The sequence below is a fragment of the Mus caroli genome, chromosome 1 (genome assembly GCF_900094665.2).
Source record: "Mus caroli chromosome 1, CAROLI_EIJ_v1.1, whole genome shotgun sequence".
NCBI lineage: Eukaryota > Metazoa > Chordata > Mammalia > Rodentia > Muridae > Mus > Mus caroli.
The window spans coordinates 146515125-146530556 of NC_034570.1; the positions used below are offsets into that span (position 1 = coordinate 146515125).

Here is a 15432-nt window from a genome sequence, read left to right on the forward strand (position 1 = left end):
CCTCTTCTGGAGTGTCTGAAGACAGCTACAGTGTACTTACATATAATAAATAAATAAATAAATAAATAAATAAATAAATAAATCTTTAAAAAAAAAAAAAGAGGTGGCTGATAAAAGCTTCCCTGGATGATGTGCCACACTGTTCCCCAAATCAACCTGGTCTTAGGGCCTGGGCCTGGGTCCTGATCTAAAGTGGTGACCATTTAGGAAGCGACGCCTCTGGGATGGGGAGCCTCTGAGTCCAGTGTGTGTGTGTCGGGGGGGGGGGGTCTCCGGAGGTTAGCACTCCTGGAGATGAAACCGCTGAGTGGTCAGGCTGAGTCCCAGCTCATAGATCTGACTGAACCTGGAGGCCCCTGAGCTCAGAGATATCTTGTTCCAGGGATAACACTTGGCCTTTCAGCCTTCCAAGGCATCTCCTGATAGCTCTAATAGCTGTAGACAAACTGCTTATCTAGATACTATTCTGGTGAGCGGAGCTGAGCCCTGGGAGGGCCCTTATCCTACCTTAACTGCTACAACTGTATTATTCTGGGCTGTGTAAGGGCTCTTGAGAACCATGACAATTGTTCAGTCATTAAAATGGAGGGGCTAGAGAGATGGTTCACTGGTTAAAAGATGCTCTTCCAGAGGACCTGGGTTCAATTCCCAGCACCCACACAGAAGTTCATAGATGTCTGTAACTCCAGTTCCAGGGGAACTGACACCCTCACACAGACCTACATGCAGGCAAAACACCAATGCACATAAAATTAAAGTAAATAAGTAAATTATTTTTAAAAATTGTTGGTGTCCTGTGGTCCCTGACAGGGGATCATCAGCGGGTTCATGTCATTTCTGCCAGAGCTGGGTAGCAGAACCCTCATGCCTTGGCTGTTGGTTACTTCTGTCGCTGGAAGCCCTGCCACCTGACACACTGCACATTTTGATTGGGGGTGAGGTTGTCCCTGTAAGTCACTTTGAAGCTCCAGTGGGTCAAGGCTTGATGAGAATGAAGCATTCCAGTGTCTCTGAAGAGCCACCAGGTCCCCAGAGGGTGATCCTGCCCATGCACAGTTTAGAGTCTGTATCCTGGTTTTAGACTACAATCAGACCTCCAAGAGTTGGGGGTCAGAAGTGAGAACAACTAAAAAGACCCTTGAGAGGTAGCAGCCCTCACTAGCCTATGTTACAACTACTTCACCCAATCCTGGGATCTACCCTCGCCAACATTAGCACATGTTCTCTCCTCCATAAAGACAGACTTTCTCAGAACACGGGCACCCCTTTCTTTTCAGCCTCTGTCTCTAAAACAGATGCCTCATCAGATGGAAGGACAGTGCTCCAGGGGCCAGAACTTCAGAGGTTCTTCAGAGCTCAGCAGCCCAGGAAGGTGCCAGGGAAATGCAGAACAGAGGATTGTGTGCTCAGCCAGAACCACCCAACTGTAGCTCCCCCTTCGCATACCCTCACAGTTGGGAAGCCAGCGATGTCGAACTCTCTGCAAACAGCACTGTTGCTCTCCTCAGCACAGTCCAGGACAGCAAGATTGAGTGCTGGCCTCCAGTCTGAAAAGATAAAGATGGCCCCAGTAAGCAAGAGAAGCTGGCCCCTTCTGTTGTCTTCTATCCAAATCCCCACAGCCATTAACCCCAGAGCTCTGATGAGTACAGTCATACTTTCTTCAGAAAATGACCTCTGAGACAATTCCCTCAGTCTTCACTTAGGGGGATGCAGTTAAATGACATGGTATGCAGCCTTGCAATGGCGTTTGAATTTCTCTAGTGCCTTGGTGGAATGTGGCGAGGGGTTGGAGGAGCTAAAGAAAGAATGAGGAGTGTGGCCCCTAGAACCTGTTGTCCCTGAAGAGCTGCCTAAGAAGTTGATTATCTCCCAGAGAATCAATATGCCTTGGGAACTTGTATTCCCCAGTGAACCTTTCCACAAGCATCTAGGTGCCTCGCCCAAACAGACACACAAATCCTAGGGATGGAAGAAAGTAGGAGATCCAGGACCCTTCCAGAAGGCAGGCCTAGGGAAGTCAGGAAGATTGGTCCTGTTTTCTCTTCAGGCCCCAGGCCTAGAGGCTTCTCTCTGAGAAAGTAACTAGCAGAGGAAATAATGGCACAGACCAGAAACCAACAGGAAATCAGTTCGTATTAAACAACTTTCCTGAGCTCTGACTCAGGTCAGGCCGCCATGAGCCGCAGAGTTACATAAACCTTGGGAAAGCATGGGCAGTGTCAAATTATAAAGCACAGCCTCGCGGGATTTGAGGCACTAAGGAAATCAATGCTGTGTATTGGGCATGGACTTTTCTAGCCTCCCCCTCGTGCTGGCTCCTCTTGTGGAACAGTCAGTGGCTTGTCCACAGCAATTTGCTCACCTGACTCCATATTCTGTCTCCTCTTTGTTCCTGAGTGTCCTCCCCTACAAGCCACCACTTTCTTGTCCTGTCCTTAGTGGCCCGGACACCTGCTCTGGTTTCTTTATTTCCCTTCTAAGTGCTTCTCACAGGGGTCTCCTGGGATAACCTCACACATCCTCCCTCCAATGTAGGTTCTAATGTGCTTCGGTCTCGCTAGCCTCTCCAGCTACCTACGAGTCCTTTCTGCCTGTGGTTCTAAGGGTGCTGCCCTTTACTCTCAACTCCTTGGTAGTTCTGAATGTCTTTACATCTGTCCTCTGTCCACATATTTAGTTCCCTCTTAGCATTTATCCAAAGCAAAGCCAAAGGTTTCTTTCTTCCCTGAAAGCATGGTTCTCACTTATCTCCATGCTCTCCCCAAACACAAGGACCTTTCTGCAGTCACCCTGTTCTGTTCACCTCCCTTGAAAACTCCCTTTGTCAGCTCCAGCTCAGCTGGAACACTACTTTCTCCCAGGAAGAGCTGCCTCGTGTGCCCAAAGTTCCAGGCCCCACATAATGGCTAGAGTGTGCATCTCTTACTGTCTTTTGGCCTTTTAGACCTCCTGATACCCAACAACCCTTAACCAGCACACAGTAGGCACTCAGACCAGACCAGGGACTGGCTCTCAGTTCTTGGTAGCTCTAGTGCTAGAGAGCACGTTCTCTTTGGTACCAGCCTCAGTTTTTCCTACGTTTAGGTAGTGGGGGGGGGGGGTTAAAGCAGTCTCCTGGGATAATGCCTAGGTTCATTCACGATTGCTGCATCCCTTAGAGCAGTGCTTCCCAACCTCCCTAATGCTGTGGCCTTTAATACAGCCCATCATCAGGCTATAACCCCCAACCATAACATTATTTTCATTGCTATTTATTTCATAACTGAAATTGTGCTACTCTTATGAGTTATAATGTAAATCCTGATGTTTTCAGATGGCCTTAGGTGACCCCTGTAAAAGGGTTATTCGACTTCCAAAGGGGTCTCGACACATGGATGAGAAACACTGCTTTAAAGAAAGAGCAAGGTCAAAGCCGGGCGTGGTGGCGCACGCCTTTAATCCCAGCACTCAGGAGGCAGAGGCAGGCGGATTTCTGAGTTCGAGGCCAGCCTGGTCTACAAAATGAGCTTCAGGACAGCCAGAGCTATAAAGAGAAACCCTGTCTCGAAAAACCAAAAAAAAAGAAAGAGCAAGGTCACAGAAGAGCTTGCCAATGGTCATCGCCCTGGCCCAAGTCCAGAGTTTCACACTGAATCACAGGTGAGCCTATTTAAAGTCCCTTTTGTGCCCCTGCCAAAGGAAGACTCGGGGCTACCGAGACACACAGGTCATCTCCTAGAGCCATCTGGCACACTCTGAGCCTGGTATCTTTTGTTCTGCCTCTAGAGCAGAACTTTGTTCTGGAGAGACTTACAGGAAAGGCCCAGCTATCCTTAAGAACTACCGGACGCACCACGGAGGAGGTGGAAAGAACAGGACGTTCTGCATCATCACGCTTTACTGCCACCGTCCCCCATGACTTCCCCCCTCATCTGCCAGTGAGGAGAGACTGGGAGCCTCACGGCTTGAGAGGCCTATAGACTTGTTCCTCACCGCACTGTACGAGCGTCAGGCATTACCTTTATACTTACATTCTTGCTCCAATTATAGCCTTCTCTTAAGAGAAAATGGGGGAAATAATTGCACCTTCTCTATACCTGACAGCAACCAGGACTTCAGGTTTACTTAAAGGATTACGCTATCGCTATCAGCACTTGTAGTGAGTTTATTGTGTGCTCAATTTTATCTAGTTCAGTGCTCTCAACAACCCAATGAGGAAGTACTGAAGCATTTATCTCCACATCTGCTTTCCTTAACTATAAAACAGATCAGATAACCAAGCCCAAGGTATGGTAAGCTAATTGATGGTGAGTCTAAGATCTGAACCCAGGAATTCAATATATGGGCCAGGCTGACCTCTAACTCATAGAGATCCATGCTCCTCTGCTGCCCACGTGCTGGGGTTAGAGGTGTGTGTCACCAACTGGGCTTACCTTGTTTTTTTTTTTTTTTTTTTTTNATGGTGAGTCTAAGATCTGAACCCAGGAATTCAATATATGGGCCAGGCTGACCTCTAACTCATAGAGATCCATGCTCCTCTGCTGCCCACGTGCTCATTTCAATGAAATCTTTTAATCATTTCAGTCTGATATGTTTTTTTTTTTTTTTTTTTTAATTTATTTATTATTATACACAAGTACACTGTAACTGTCTTCAGACATGCCAGAAGAGGGCATCCGATCTCATTATGGGTGGTTGTGAGCCACCATGTGGTTGCTGGGATTTGAACTGGGGACCTTCAGAAGAGCAGTCGGTGCTCTTACCCGCTGAGCCATCTCACCAGCCCAGCCTTGCTTTCTTTACTCCTTGATTACCTGTCAGATATCCTGCATATCAGATATTTACAGTACAATTCCTAACAGCAGCAAAATTAGTTATGAAGTAGCACTGAAAGAGTTCTATGGTTGTGGTCACCACCACATGAGGAACTGCATTAAAGGGTAGCAGCATTAGGAAGGTTGAGAACCACGGCTCTAAAGCTTACAAAGAAAGTAACAGCCGGGCGTGGTGGCACACACCTTTAATCCCAGCACCTGGGAGGAAGAGGCAGGCAGATTTCTGAGTTCGAGGCCAGCCTGGTCTGCAGAGTGAGTTCCAGGACAGCCAGTGCTATACAGAGAAACCCTGTCTAAAAACAAAAAACAAACAAACAAAAAAACAAAGAAAGTAACTATGACATGACCAATACATTTTTTGTTTGTCTTCTGGGTCTTCTTGTTTTCATCCCTTTTGTCTGTAAAGCCATACCCCCAACTCTTTCTGTGTTATAAGTGGAGACATTACAGGATTCCAGAATCACAAATAAAAGCCAGTTCAGATACTTAAACTAGCTGGGCAGTGGTGGAGCAAGCCTTTAAGTCCAATAGAGAAGGTGGATCTCTGAGTTCAAAGCCAGCCAGGTGAGTTCCAGGAAGTCAGGGCTACACAGAGTAAGCCCATCCCGGGGTGGGGGTAGTGGGTGGGAAGCAAAACCAAGTAAGATACTTAAACTAAATGCTCTTTATCTGAGTGACCTACTGGCACAGCCCAGCTGTATGGACAGTCCAAGTGCTTTGTGAGCGAGAGGGTCTTTCTGGCGTTTGGCTTCTTACACCTCCCAACTCGCTCACGGGGAGAAACACTTCCTACTATTATTAGACTTGGGCAGAACACAGTACCTGGGAAATGGACAGTGGAAAGGAAGAGAGACACCAAGAGAGGCCCTAAATTTTGAAATGGTGATGAGGCAGAAAGCTCATGGGAATTCCTCTATGCCCTTGCACAGGTGTGTTCTGAAGTGCAAGTAGGCTCCCCTCCCAGACTCCTTGCTTCAAGAACCCTGAGCCCAGAGACAGAAGAATGACTCATAGCAACACCTGACTAACACGCGTATGATCCACATGCCTCTTCTCTGGGACTCAGCTCCTCATGGGCTGGAGAGCCAGGACCAATAGTCTAGACCTACTGCCCCTTGCAGCTCCAAAACCTATCCAGGTTTCTGGATGGCAAACAACTCTTGGCAAGAAGAATGACCATGTTACCTCTGAATGTTAAGCAAGCCTGATCCTTTAATTAAGACAGGAATACAAACTTAGCCCAACCACCGGGAGCCAGGAAGACCTGGGAAGTAGGTGCTGGCCTGTTCTCAGCTCTGATTGCCCCATCTAAGCAGACATACCTTACCTAAGGGCTGCTACTCAATGCTACACCATCACCGCCATGTCTCTTCCTTGCTCCCTGCTGAAGGCGGTGAGGTCATGAGACAGACAAAATGCCTCCTCTACTCCTGGCACGAGATGGACAGTCCAGGCCTAAGTCAAGAGGAGGTACAGCACTGGCGGCAAGTTTTCTCCTTCATACCATCATTTGGAATCCTGTGAGGCTTCAGCCATTGGCTGTCGCGAGTGTGCTCCCTCCCTACACCATAGTCTGTGGTAGACATCACAGGGACACACGTTCAAGATGTCATCTGTGCTCCCAGAAGTAAAGAAAATGCCCACAGTGCCCAGTGACACTCAAACACGTATGTCTTACAGACGTCAGCCCCACAGCTCCATGTAAGCTGCTCTTCTACATGGAAAACCCTAAACCACTACCAGTCCTGCCTATGCTGGGAAGTCAGAAATTGCCAAGTTAAGAACCTCCACCAGGGGTGAAGAGCCCTTGCAGAGGACCTGGGTTTGGTTCTCAGCACTGAGATGGCAGCTCAAAGCATCTGAAACTGTGTACCAGAGGACCCATCATTGTCCCCTTTGGCCTCCAGACATCAGTTATCCACATGGTGCAAAGACACACATGTAGGCAAAACATTCACACATAAAAGAAAAGCGGGCTGGTGAGATGGCTCAGTGGGTAAGGGCACTGATTGCTCTTCTGAAGGTCCTGAGTTCAAATCCCAGCAACCACATGGTGGCTCACAACCACCCATAATGAGATCTGACATCCTCTTCTGGTGTGTCTGAAGTCAGCTACAGTGAACTTATGTATAATAATAAATAAATCTAAAAAAAAAAAAAAGCAAAGCAAAGCAGACAAACCTTTAAGGAAAAAACCAAAGAACGTCCATCAGCATTCTAGGACATGTTTTTGCTCTGTTTCCTGGCTCAAGCTGGGAGCACCTCACTGACACGTACTCATACCGGGATGTACTTAATCTTGCCAAAGACCCAGGACAATGAGCTCTCCTATCTTGAACTTGAACCTTCATAATCAAGAGCCTAAATAAATGGAGGGTGTGGGGAAGAGGAGTGTCACCGTCCATTTCTCGAACAGCGATGAAAAGTCCTTAGCAAAGAGCTGGCCTGAGAGAGGTGTGTAACAGCCAGCCGAGCAGAGGCTTGACTCCCCACTTAGCCCTCCGTGACTGTCCCTTTATTTGAATTCCTACCATGAGAAGTAGGTGAACCACTCCTGTCTTTTTCAAACACAGCTTCATACTGCTGCCCATTCTCCTGCTGTGTATAGTTCATTGCCCCAGCTGCTATGCGATCAATGCTTTGTGACTCAATAAATATTTGCTGAATGATTAGTCAGTGAATAGTAATGAAGGTTCCAATTGGACCGGATCATTTTCTCAAACAGGAGCTGCTCTGGAACAGAAAGGGATAAACAGACTCTCAGAAACAAGGGCTCTGCCCCAGGGCAGCGACTTCCTGGAGAACCTACCATCCAACTAGACTTGCTAAGAAATGAGCCCCATCCAGTCAGATGAAATGCCCGAAGCCAGCTGGCCAGGATTCCCAAACGTCTTCCCAGCCCCCATGGCCGTCCATGCACTCTCTCTGCTCCTGCTGAAGACACTTGTAGCAGCCGGTAAGGGCAGTTCACTGTTATGACGCCTCTTAGTGTGGTTTGAGAGCAGCCATCTGCTAGCCCGTGGCCACACGCGCACCCTTCCTCAGGGAACCTCAGAACACAGAAGTGAGACAAGCCTCTCCATAGGGAACTGTGGAAGACACTGCTCACTGTTTCAGGCCAACTCCAGATCCTGCCCTCCACCTGTACAATCTTGCTAAAGGAATGACTCACCCCCATGGTCAAAAAGAGACCCCCCCCAGTTTCCACTGAAACCCCCTACCTCCCATTTCCTCCTGGTTTAGCCTCTGATGTCTCCATTTCTCCTTCCACAAGTTAAGCTTTGCTTTTGTTTTTCTTTTCGGAGAAGGACTGCCGCTCCCTGCAAGACCCTTTGTGGAAATGTTCGTATATAAACAGGCTGTGTCAGTGCCTGGCTATGCAGCTCACAGGGGAGCTCTGGGTTGTGAGAGGAGGCCAAGCATGTGAGTCAGCTGGAAGCTAATCTTTCCCTTTAGCCCTCTTAAAATGCAAGAACCTTCTAGAACGAGCCCATATGTTGTCCTTAGAGACCTCTTAAGAGACTCAACTTAGAAACAGATGGGGGACTTTTCTGATGTCTGGGCCTGCACTGTTCTGGCATGACTTGCCCTCAGTGTTTCAGCTCCACATTCTTTCTCCCTCTTGCCCTGACCAAATGTGCTGACATCATTAAAATAGTGTGAAGGACCCGTCACATGGATGACGGGGACAGAGAGGCATGTGGGTTAAGTATAAATTGGAGGCAAGGGAAAAGAGCTTCTAAGTGCAGCCAAAACTTATTTTGGGGGACAGGCAGTGGTGGCACCCAAGAGCTAGAGGCAGGTGGATCTCTGTGAGTTGAAGGTCAACCTGGTCTACAGAGTGAGTTCCCAGACAGCCAGGGCTACACAGAGAAACTCTTGTCTTGAAGGAAAAAAAAATTTTTTTTTTGAAAAATACACACCATTCCATGAGACCACTTCAGTAAGCACTTTGCCAGCGCTCAGGGGAGGGGGAGATGAAGTCTGAGAATCACCATGGACAAAGGCACTCTTTACACCCATCTGAGCTTGTGGAGAACCATCAACTGCACAGGAAAGGGGCTGAGAGGCTAGTTTTCCTGTCTCTAGAACTCCTGGCCCTAACTAAGACACTTACAGTTCTCATCCAACTATTACTTCGGGTTAAGAGCTCTGCTAGTCCCCTGCCTGGCACCACAAACTAGGGAACACACTCAACAGAGAAGTGACAAAGTCAGGAACCAGTCCCTACAACCATGCCACTCCTGCTCCCCACCCCTCCCCTTCCCCACCCCCAGCACCCTTGACTTGAGTTAGAAAGATGTGTGTATAGCAGGGAATCTTTAACCTGTAGAGAGGAAATTCCGTCGCGTCCACAGTACAGAGTCTACTATTTAAGCACTTGGTCTATAATAATTACCATTATTATGTTCCCTCATCTGCAACTCTTAAGTTTTCCAATATTTTAACATTCCTATAATACAGCACACTTTAAAAATCTCTATACGTTTGGTGGTTTTTTTATCCTGCTACCCCTTAGGCTGTAATTAAATGAAGAGTGGGTCCCATAATTGGCATTTTAGAATGGAGGAATAGCCAGACCAGTGACTGGAGCACGGGCCAATCACACATCACAGGCATACATATAGTTTAGTCTCATGGGCTTAAAGGCTAAGGTCTAAATGAGTTCAGACCCAAGGAGAAGAGAAATAAGAATGTGGCCTGGAAGCAGAGAAGCCTGGACTGGACAGGCAAACTGGAAAACCACCCGATGAAGACAGACATCTACCTCATAGGTAAGGATGAGAAAGGAAATGTGTATACCAACTATGTAACTTGCCACGGGGGTGGAGAAAAGTGGTGGGGGCGGTAGAATGAATGCCAACTCTCTATCCAGCACTGTTCCACCTCGACAGCTAGGGAAGTTGGCAAGAAGGGATCCCTGGATGAGGAAGGAGGCTGCTACAAAGCTGGATTGGAGAAAGGCTCAGGGAAGGGCACAGGGAACAAGAAAACCCTCCCGAAGGTTAGAGACAAAGACTTGTCAGAGGAAGACGCAGGAGCAGAGAACTGAGGGGACGCGGCCGGGGAGAACTTAAAGGCTATGGATTGGGGGAGGGGAGGGACTGCGATGGACCAAGGAAGCTGCGAGGGAGGGAACGAGCTAGCGGGACGGCTGGCAGGACCTGCCGGTGGGCCGGAGGAGGCCTCCATTTCTCACCTTTCACGTCGTTAGCAAGCTCCTTCCACGTCGGGGCGAAGGCGATGCAGTGGCCACACCAGGAGGCGAAGAACTCCACTGCCCAGGCGCTGCTGGAGCCGAGCACAGTCGGACGCACCGAATCAGCATCCAGCAGCGTCAGCGGGTCAGAGGACGAGTAGAGCACTGAGAGCCGGGCCGCGTAAGCGCCGGACCCCGAGAAGAGCAGAGGCGAGAGCAGCAGCAGCAATAGCAGCAGCGATGGCGGCCCCGAGAGGCGGCCGCACCTCCTCATCCTAGGCGGCTTGAATGTCCACCTCCCTCAAGTTTGTGACTAGTCAGTATCCGGAGGCTGCGGCGCACCAACAGCCTCCGCCCGGGAGGAGGAGGAGCTACGAGGCTCCGCCCCCGAGGCGGGGCCGACTCCCGGGACCGCCCCTGCGAGCGTCTGAGCTGCCAGAGCCGGGGTCCGGGTGCAGGTCGGCGCTCCGCGGTTCCCATCCCCTGCGAGCCAGACCTCCGAGCAGGGTCCGGAAACGAGTGCCTCCTGGGGCCTCTGGCCGCACTCGAGGTCGTTGCGGGGACCGGGGTAACGTTTGGCCGCTCTCGGCCCCCGTATCCTACGGAAGCGGAGTCCGTTGGAATGGTCGTTACAGATTTATCTTGTTCCTGGAAAGTTCCAGGGGTCTCCTTCTCGCAGTTTTCACATTGGGAATTCGAAGTAGGTGGGAGAAAAGAGCCACGAGGTAGGACATTGTGATTGTCAAGGCCCACAGGAGCCAGAAGCACGCATGCCTCCGGAGGCCCCACCGTCTAGGGCGCTATTGCTGGAGGGCTTCCTACAAGCGGACAGGACGCCCCCTCCCACAGTCGGCTGGGCTCCGCTGCCAGGGAGTCAAGGTTTCTTTAGCATTGAAATCCCTCCACCCTTGTTGGGGTGATTCCTTCAAGTGGGACTCCCTCCCCACAGCTCAGATGCTACATTGCCCTCAGCCTACTCAGCCTCATACTCCTATGTTCTCTCAAGTATCCGGATCAACTAAGCTTGTGTTCACAAGTAAGAAAATGATAGTGGATTTCCTATGGCCACCTTTTGTACCTCGGGTGCCTTGTGAGATATCTTGAAGTGAATAGGTCATCCTCAGGATTGTCACACTGGTCTTTTTCTTTTGTATCTCTGGATTAGTTAGCCCTCTCTGTGACCCCTTGGCCTAGCCCTTAAGGTGTGTTACTCCTTTCCTTCATAGGAAACTGAGTAATGTCTCGGTGCCAGTCATGCACCAGATATTAAGAATGAGGTGATAAAAGACTGAGGGGTGTGGAACTTAAAATGGGGACAGATGATATGCAAGTGAATGTAGATTGACCGATGACAAATATCAAGGGGAGCTATGGTTATAATAGGAGGTGGTCAGGGACAGGGACATCTGACATTTGAAGGGACTGAGTAATACCGCTGAAGACCAAATAGAGGTTTGTATACTTAAAAAATAACAAACTATTGGGCATGGTGGGGCATGTCTAAAGTCCCAGATACTCTGTAGGCTGGGATGGAACAATATGAATGCCAGGCCAACTTGGGCTACATAGTGTCTCAAAAATAAAAACAACCAAATTATTATATAAATTTCTTATCCTTTTATCTAGCTCTTTCTGATAATCTGGAAGCCAGTTTCTTTTTTCTGGAGTTCTTGAATTCCCCCAAGATGTCCAGTAGAGTGTGTTGGCTTTGAGGGTAACTGGTTCCTGCCTTCCTCATTTCCCTCCTGTTTCCACTCTGTTGTGTTCCATTATGGGCACAATTGTAACAGCCTTCTCTGCATATCTGAGCCTTGCACACTCTTCCTAGAAAGAGAGACCTTGGGAAAGTGTCAGAGCAGGCTATGTGTCTAAGTGCTGCCTGTTGCTAGAAAGGCAGCATTTTAGGGTCTCTGGTGTTGGAAGCATAATTTTAAGTCTCTAAGAGACAGGAGCCTTGAGTTCCTGCTGTTGGTATATGGGCTGTTTGTTTTTGAGGCAGGGCTTATTATGTAGCTTTGGCTATCCTGGAGCTCACTGTGTAGCCCAGAATGGCCTTGAATTCACAGATACTCCTGCCTCTCAAATGCTGGGATTAAAGGCATGTGTTACCTACCATCACCACCCCTGGCACAATTGGGGTTCTAGCTCTGTGGAAACCAGGTAGCTGAAAGATGAGAGCCCCAAGGTTGGGCAAGGGGTGTTCAAATTTTAAGGAAGTTCTTATGAGGAAACGCCAGAATGGCATTTGGGAGGGGACTTCATGACAGTGTAAGGTAAGACCATTCCAGGAAGAGGCCCAATAGCTCGTCTTTTGCTTCCTTCAACTATTTAGGTTCTCTGTGCCTCACATTTAAAACTCATAAGGAAATTACATCACCAAAGTAAAGTGGAAGGTTTGTTCCTCTCTGACCCTAAGCCTCTCACGTGGTAGGCATTCCTCCCTGGGATTCAGTCCCTGACTGGCTTCTGTGGCCCCCATGTCCATCCACCCTAGAGGCCACTAGGACCTGGGCCTCACCCTTGTCTTAAGATGTCTCCTAGGAATTTTGGATTCTAGGGATTGAAAGTACTATAGTTGCTTGGTCAGGTGCCAGTAAAATGTACCTTACGATCTCTACTGTTATAGGTGTGTAGTTAGCTTCTCCAGAGGCCTGAGAATTAAAGAAGACCGTGCAGAGACCATTGGGCCCAGTGCCTGGGAAAGACAGGGAAGAGAAATACACAAAGATTGGCTTGTCTCCATATCTTAGAGAATCAGAAATGGACAATAATACAAAGGATTTGAATAAAGCATAGAAAGTTCCTTGACATAGAAGCCAAAAAAGATTAGGACTGGGCTTTATAATGTCTGAGGTTTCCAGTTTTTAATCTTGGAAGCCTTTGTTCAGTTCTGAGAGGACACTTAGCACATATAACAGCAGCCAAGAAGGACCTAGAATAGTTCCTGCTGTGTGTGGTCTCTGGGCTTTCTGGGAACTGTTGATCCAGAGTTAGCAGAACATAAGAACCATAGCCCTGTGCCTCAGCTGGTAAAGATGCTTGCTGCCAAGTGTGTGACCTGAATTTGATGCCTGACTCCCACATGGAGGGAACCACATGGAGAGACCCTTTCCCAAGGTCTCTCTTTCTAGGAAGAGTGTGCAAGGCTCAGATATGCAAAGAACCAAGGTTGTCCTCTGACCCCCACTCCTTCACTGTGGTACCCCACACCCCTGCCAAATAAATAAACAAATAGCAAGACATCACAGTTTCACCTTATTGTGCTTCCTAGGATGAAAAAGTGACAGACAGGAAAGCTCTCTGAAATGAGATCTGAGAGTGGATAGGGTGCTGAGGGAACCAGTGAGAATAGGATGGGCCTTAGAAATACCAGGCAGCCCCTCCCCTTTCTCCTTCTTCCTAAATCACAGTAGAGAGGGTGAGTTGACTTAGCTGAGAACACAGACAATGTTAGGCATACATCATGCCTCTGCCAGTCAAACACTACCTCTATTACTCATTTGGTTCTCTTTGTAACTGTGAGGTTGATATGGTCCCATTTTACAGTTGAGACTAACAAGGGAGTGTGTTGACTTTCCCACCTATGAGTCGTTCCTGTATTATTCATGAATTAAGGAGAGGGAATTTGGGGATCTAATGAGATAGATGGTCAGAGGAATGTGGCTTATCCACAAATACAGATAATTATGGTAAGCAACAAAGGAGTGTTTGGTAAAACATGTCACCAGGTAAGGCAGCATTGGATGACTTAGGACTTACTCATCTGCGCCAAGAATCAGAGGGGTGTGTGTGCTTGGAGAAGTGCCAGCCACAGAAAAGGCACACGTGTTTTGTCCCTTTAAACTTGCCCCGGAGCCCTCCAGATAAATTTCTAGTCTTATTGAGTTCCTTTTCTTGTGCTAATCACACATGCTGGGTAGATTATAAATTAAAAGAGAGTCATTTTATTTGGAGGGTTCTGAAGGCTACACCTGGTGATGGACTTCCTGCTGGCAGAATAGCATAAGAGGCAGGGCACACTGGTGTGTTTCTTGTCTTATTTTCCTCAGGTTTGGAGGTGGTGGGGATTTCAGGGCCTTGTGTTTGTGTGCTCTCCTGCAGAGCTGCATACCCAGCCCTTGGTTCTTCCAGGCAGGATCTTGCAGCCCAGGCTGCCTAGAGACCCTCCTGCTTCTGCCCCTCCCCTCCCTGGGTGCTGGGTTAGAGCCATTCATCACCACGCGCAACTCTTCTCCCTTTGCTCTCAGAATTCAGTCATGGCTCCACGGAGATGGCCTTATCTAATCCTGATCGCTCCCAAAGGCCTCACGTTTAATACCACTGTCAGATTGTTGCCACTCGCTCTCAGTTTGTCTCTGTCTCACTATGCAGTCCAGCTAGTCCTCAAACTCTTATTCTTCTGCCTCAGCCTTCTGAGAGGTTGGAGATAGGCATGTGCCACCCACCATATATACATATATATATATATACTCAAACAGTATGTAAACTACTGTACTTTCCATGGCTGGGGGAAATTAGAATTCTCATTCTGAAAGCCTCAAGAGAAGTAAAGGGTCTCCTGGATAGGCAGAAAAGAGAAGGCACAGTCAAAAGGCGTACTGCATTAGTTTCTTTCCTCATTGCTATGACAAAATAACTGACAACAGTAAGGAAGGAAGGGGTTATTTTAGCTCACAGTTTTAAAGCAGTCATGGCAGAAAGATGCGGCAAAAGAAGGGTTAAGCAGAGGTCACAGTTCATCTTCAGTCAGGAAGTAAAGAGAAATGAATGTAGACACTCACCTCATCATTCCCCACCATTCATTCATTCATTCATTCATTCAAGGACCCCATCCTGTGGGATGGTGCTCCCCACATTCAGGATAGGTCTTGCATCCTCATCTAAACATCTGTGGAAATGCGTCTACATATTCTCTGGGGTTTCCCTCCTCGGTAACTGTGAGGCCCGTCGACTCGACAATGTTAGCCATCACACTTCCTGTACAGACTTAATGGCAGGACTGTTTACAGAGACGTGTGCAGGTGAGGAGGGCTTACTTAGAGACTAACAGCAGCTGAGGGTCCTTTTAGTTAAACCAGAGGGGAGAAAGGGAGGGTACTTTCTGAGGAAGCCTAATGAGGTCAGGAGTCCAGCGACCTGACTGGATCTGCAGCCACAGAATGCCTCTGTAGCTAGAATTATGAGGAAGCTGGAGAGAGCGGGGAAGCTCCGGGAAAGTATAACTTCCAGAGATTCGTGAACCTCATGAGATCTGATCATAGCATTATCTTTCTAGCCAGTCTTTTCCGTGACTGTTCTTCATTTCTTCCCCTTTGTGATGTGTCCATTGGAATTTTTTTTCTTCTATAAAAATTAGGCTCTTGCTGGATGTGGTGGCACATGTAGACACCTATTAATGCCTTTAATCCCAGCACT

At 48.2% G+C, this 15432-nt stretch overlaps 1 protein-coding gene across 2 annotated transcripts in view; it reads right to left on the reverse strand.

Moving 5' to 3' along the window:
- The window catches only part of Qsox1 (quiescin sulfhydryl oxidase 1), a 35764-nt gene extending 25381 nt beyond the window's left edge, over positions 1 to 10383 (reverse strand). For both annotated transcript variants that reach the window (XM_021160278.2, XM_021160270.2), the window contains exons 1-2: positions 10018 to 10383; positions 1447 to 1547 (exon numbers count right to left, since the gene is read on the reverse strand). In XM_021160278.2, coding sequence (XP_021015937.1) covers positions 1447 to 1547; positions 10018 to 10291 — 375 coding nt within the window. In that variant the 5' untranslated portion in view covers positions 10292 to 10383. The remainder of the gene's footprint in view (positions 1 to 1446; positions 1548 to 10017) is intronic.
- Positions 10384 to 15432: the final 5049 nt, after the last annotated feature.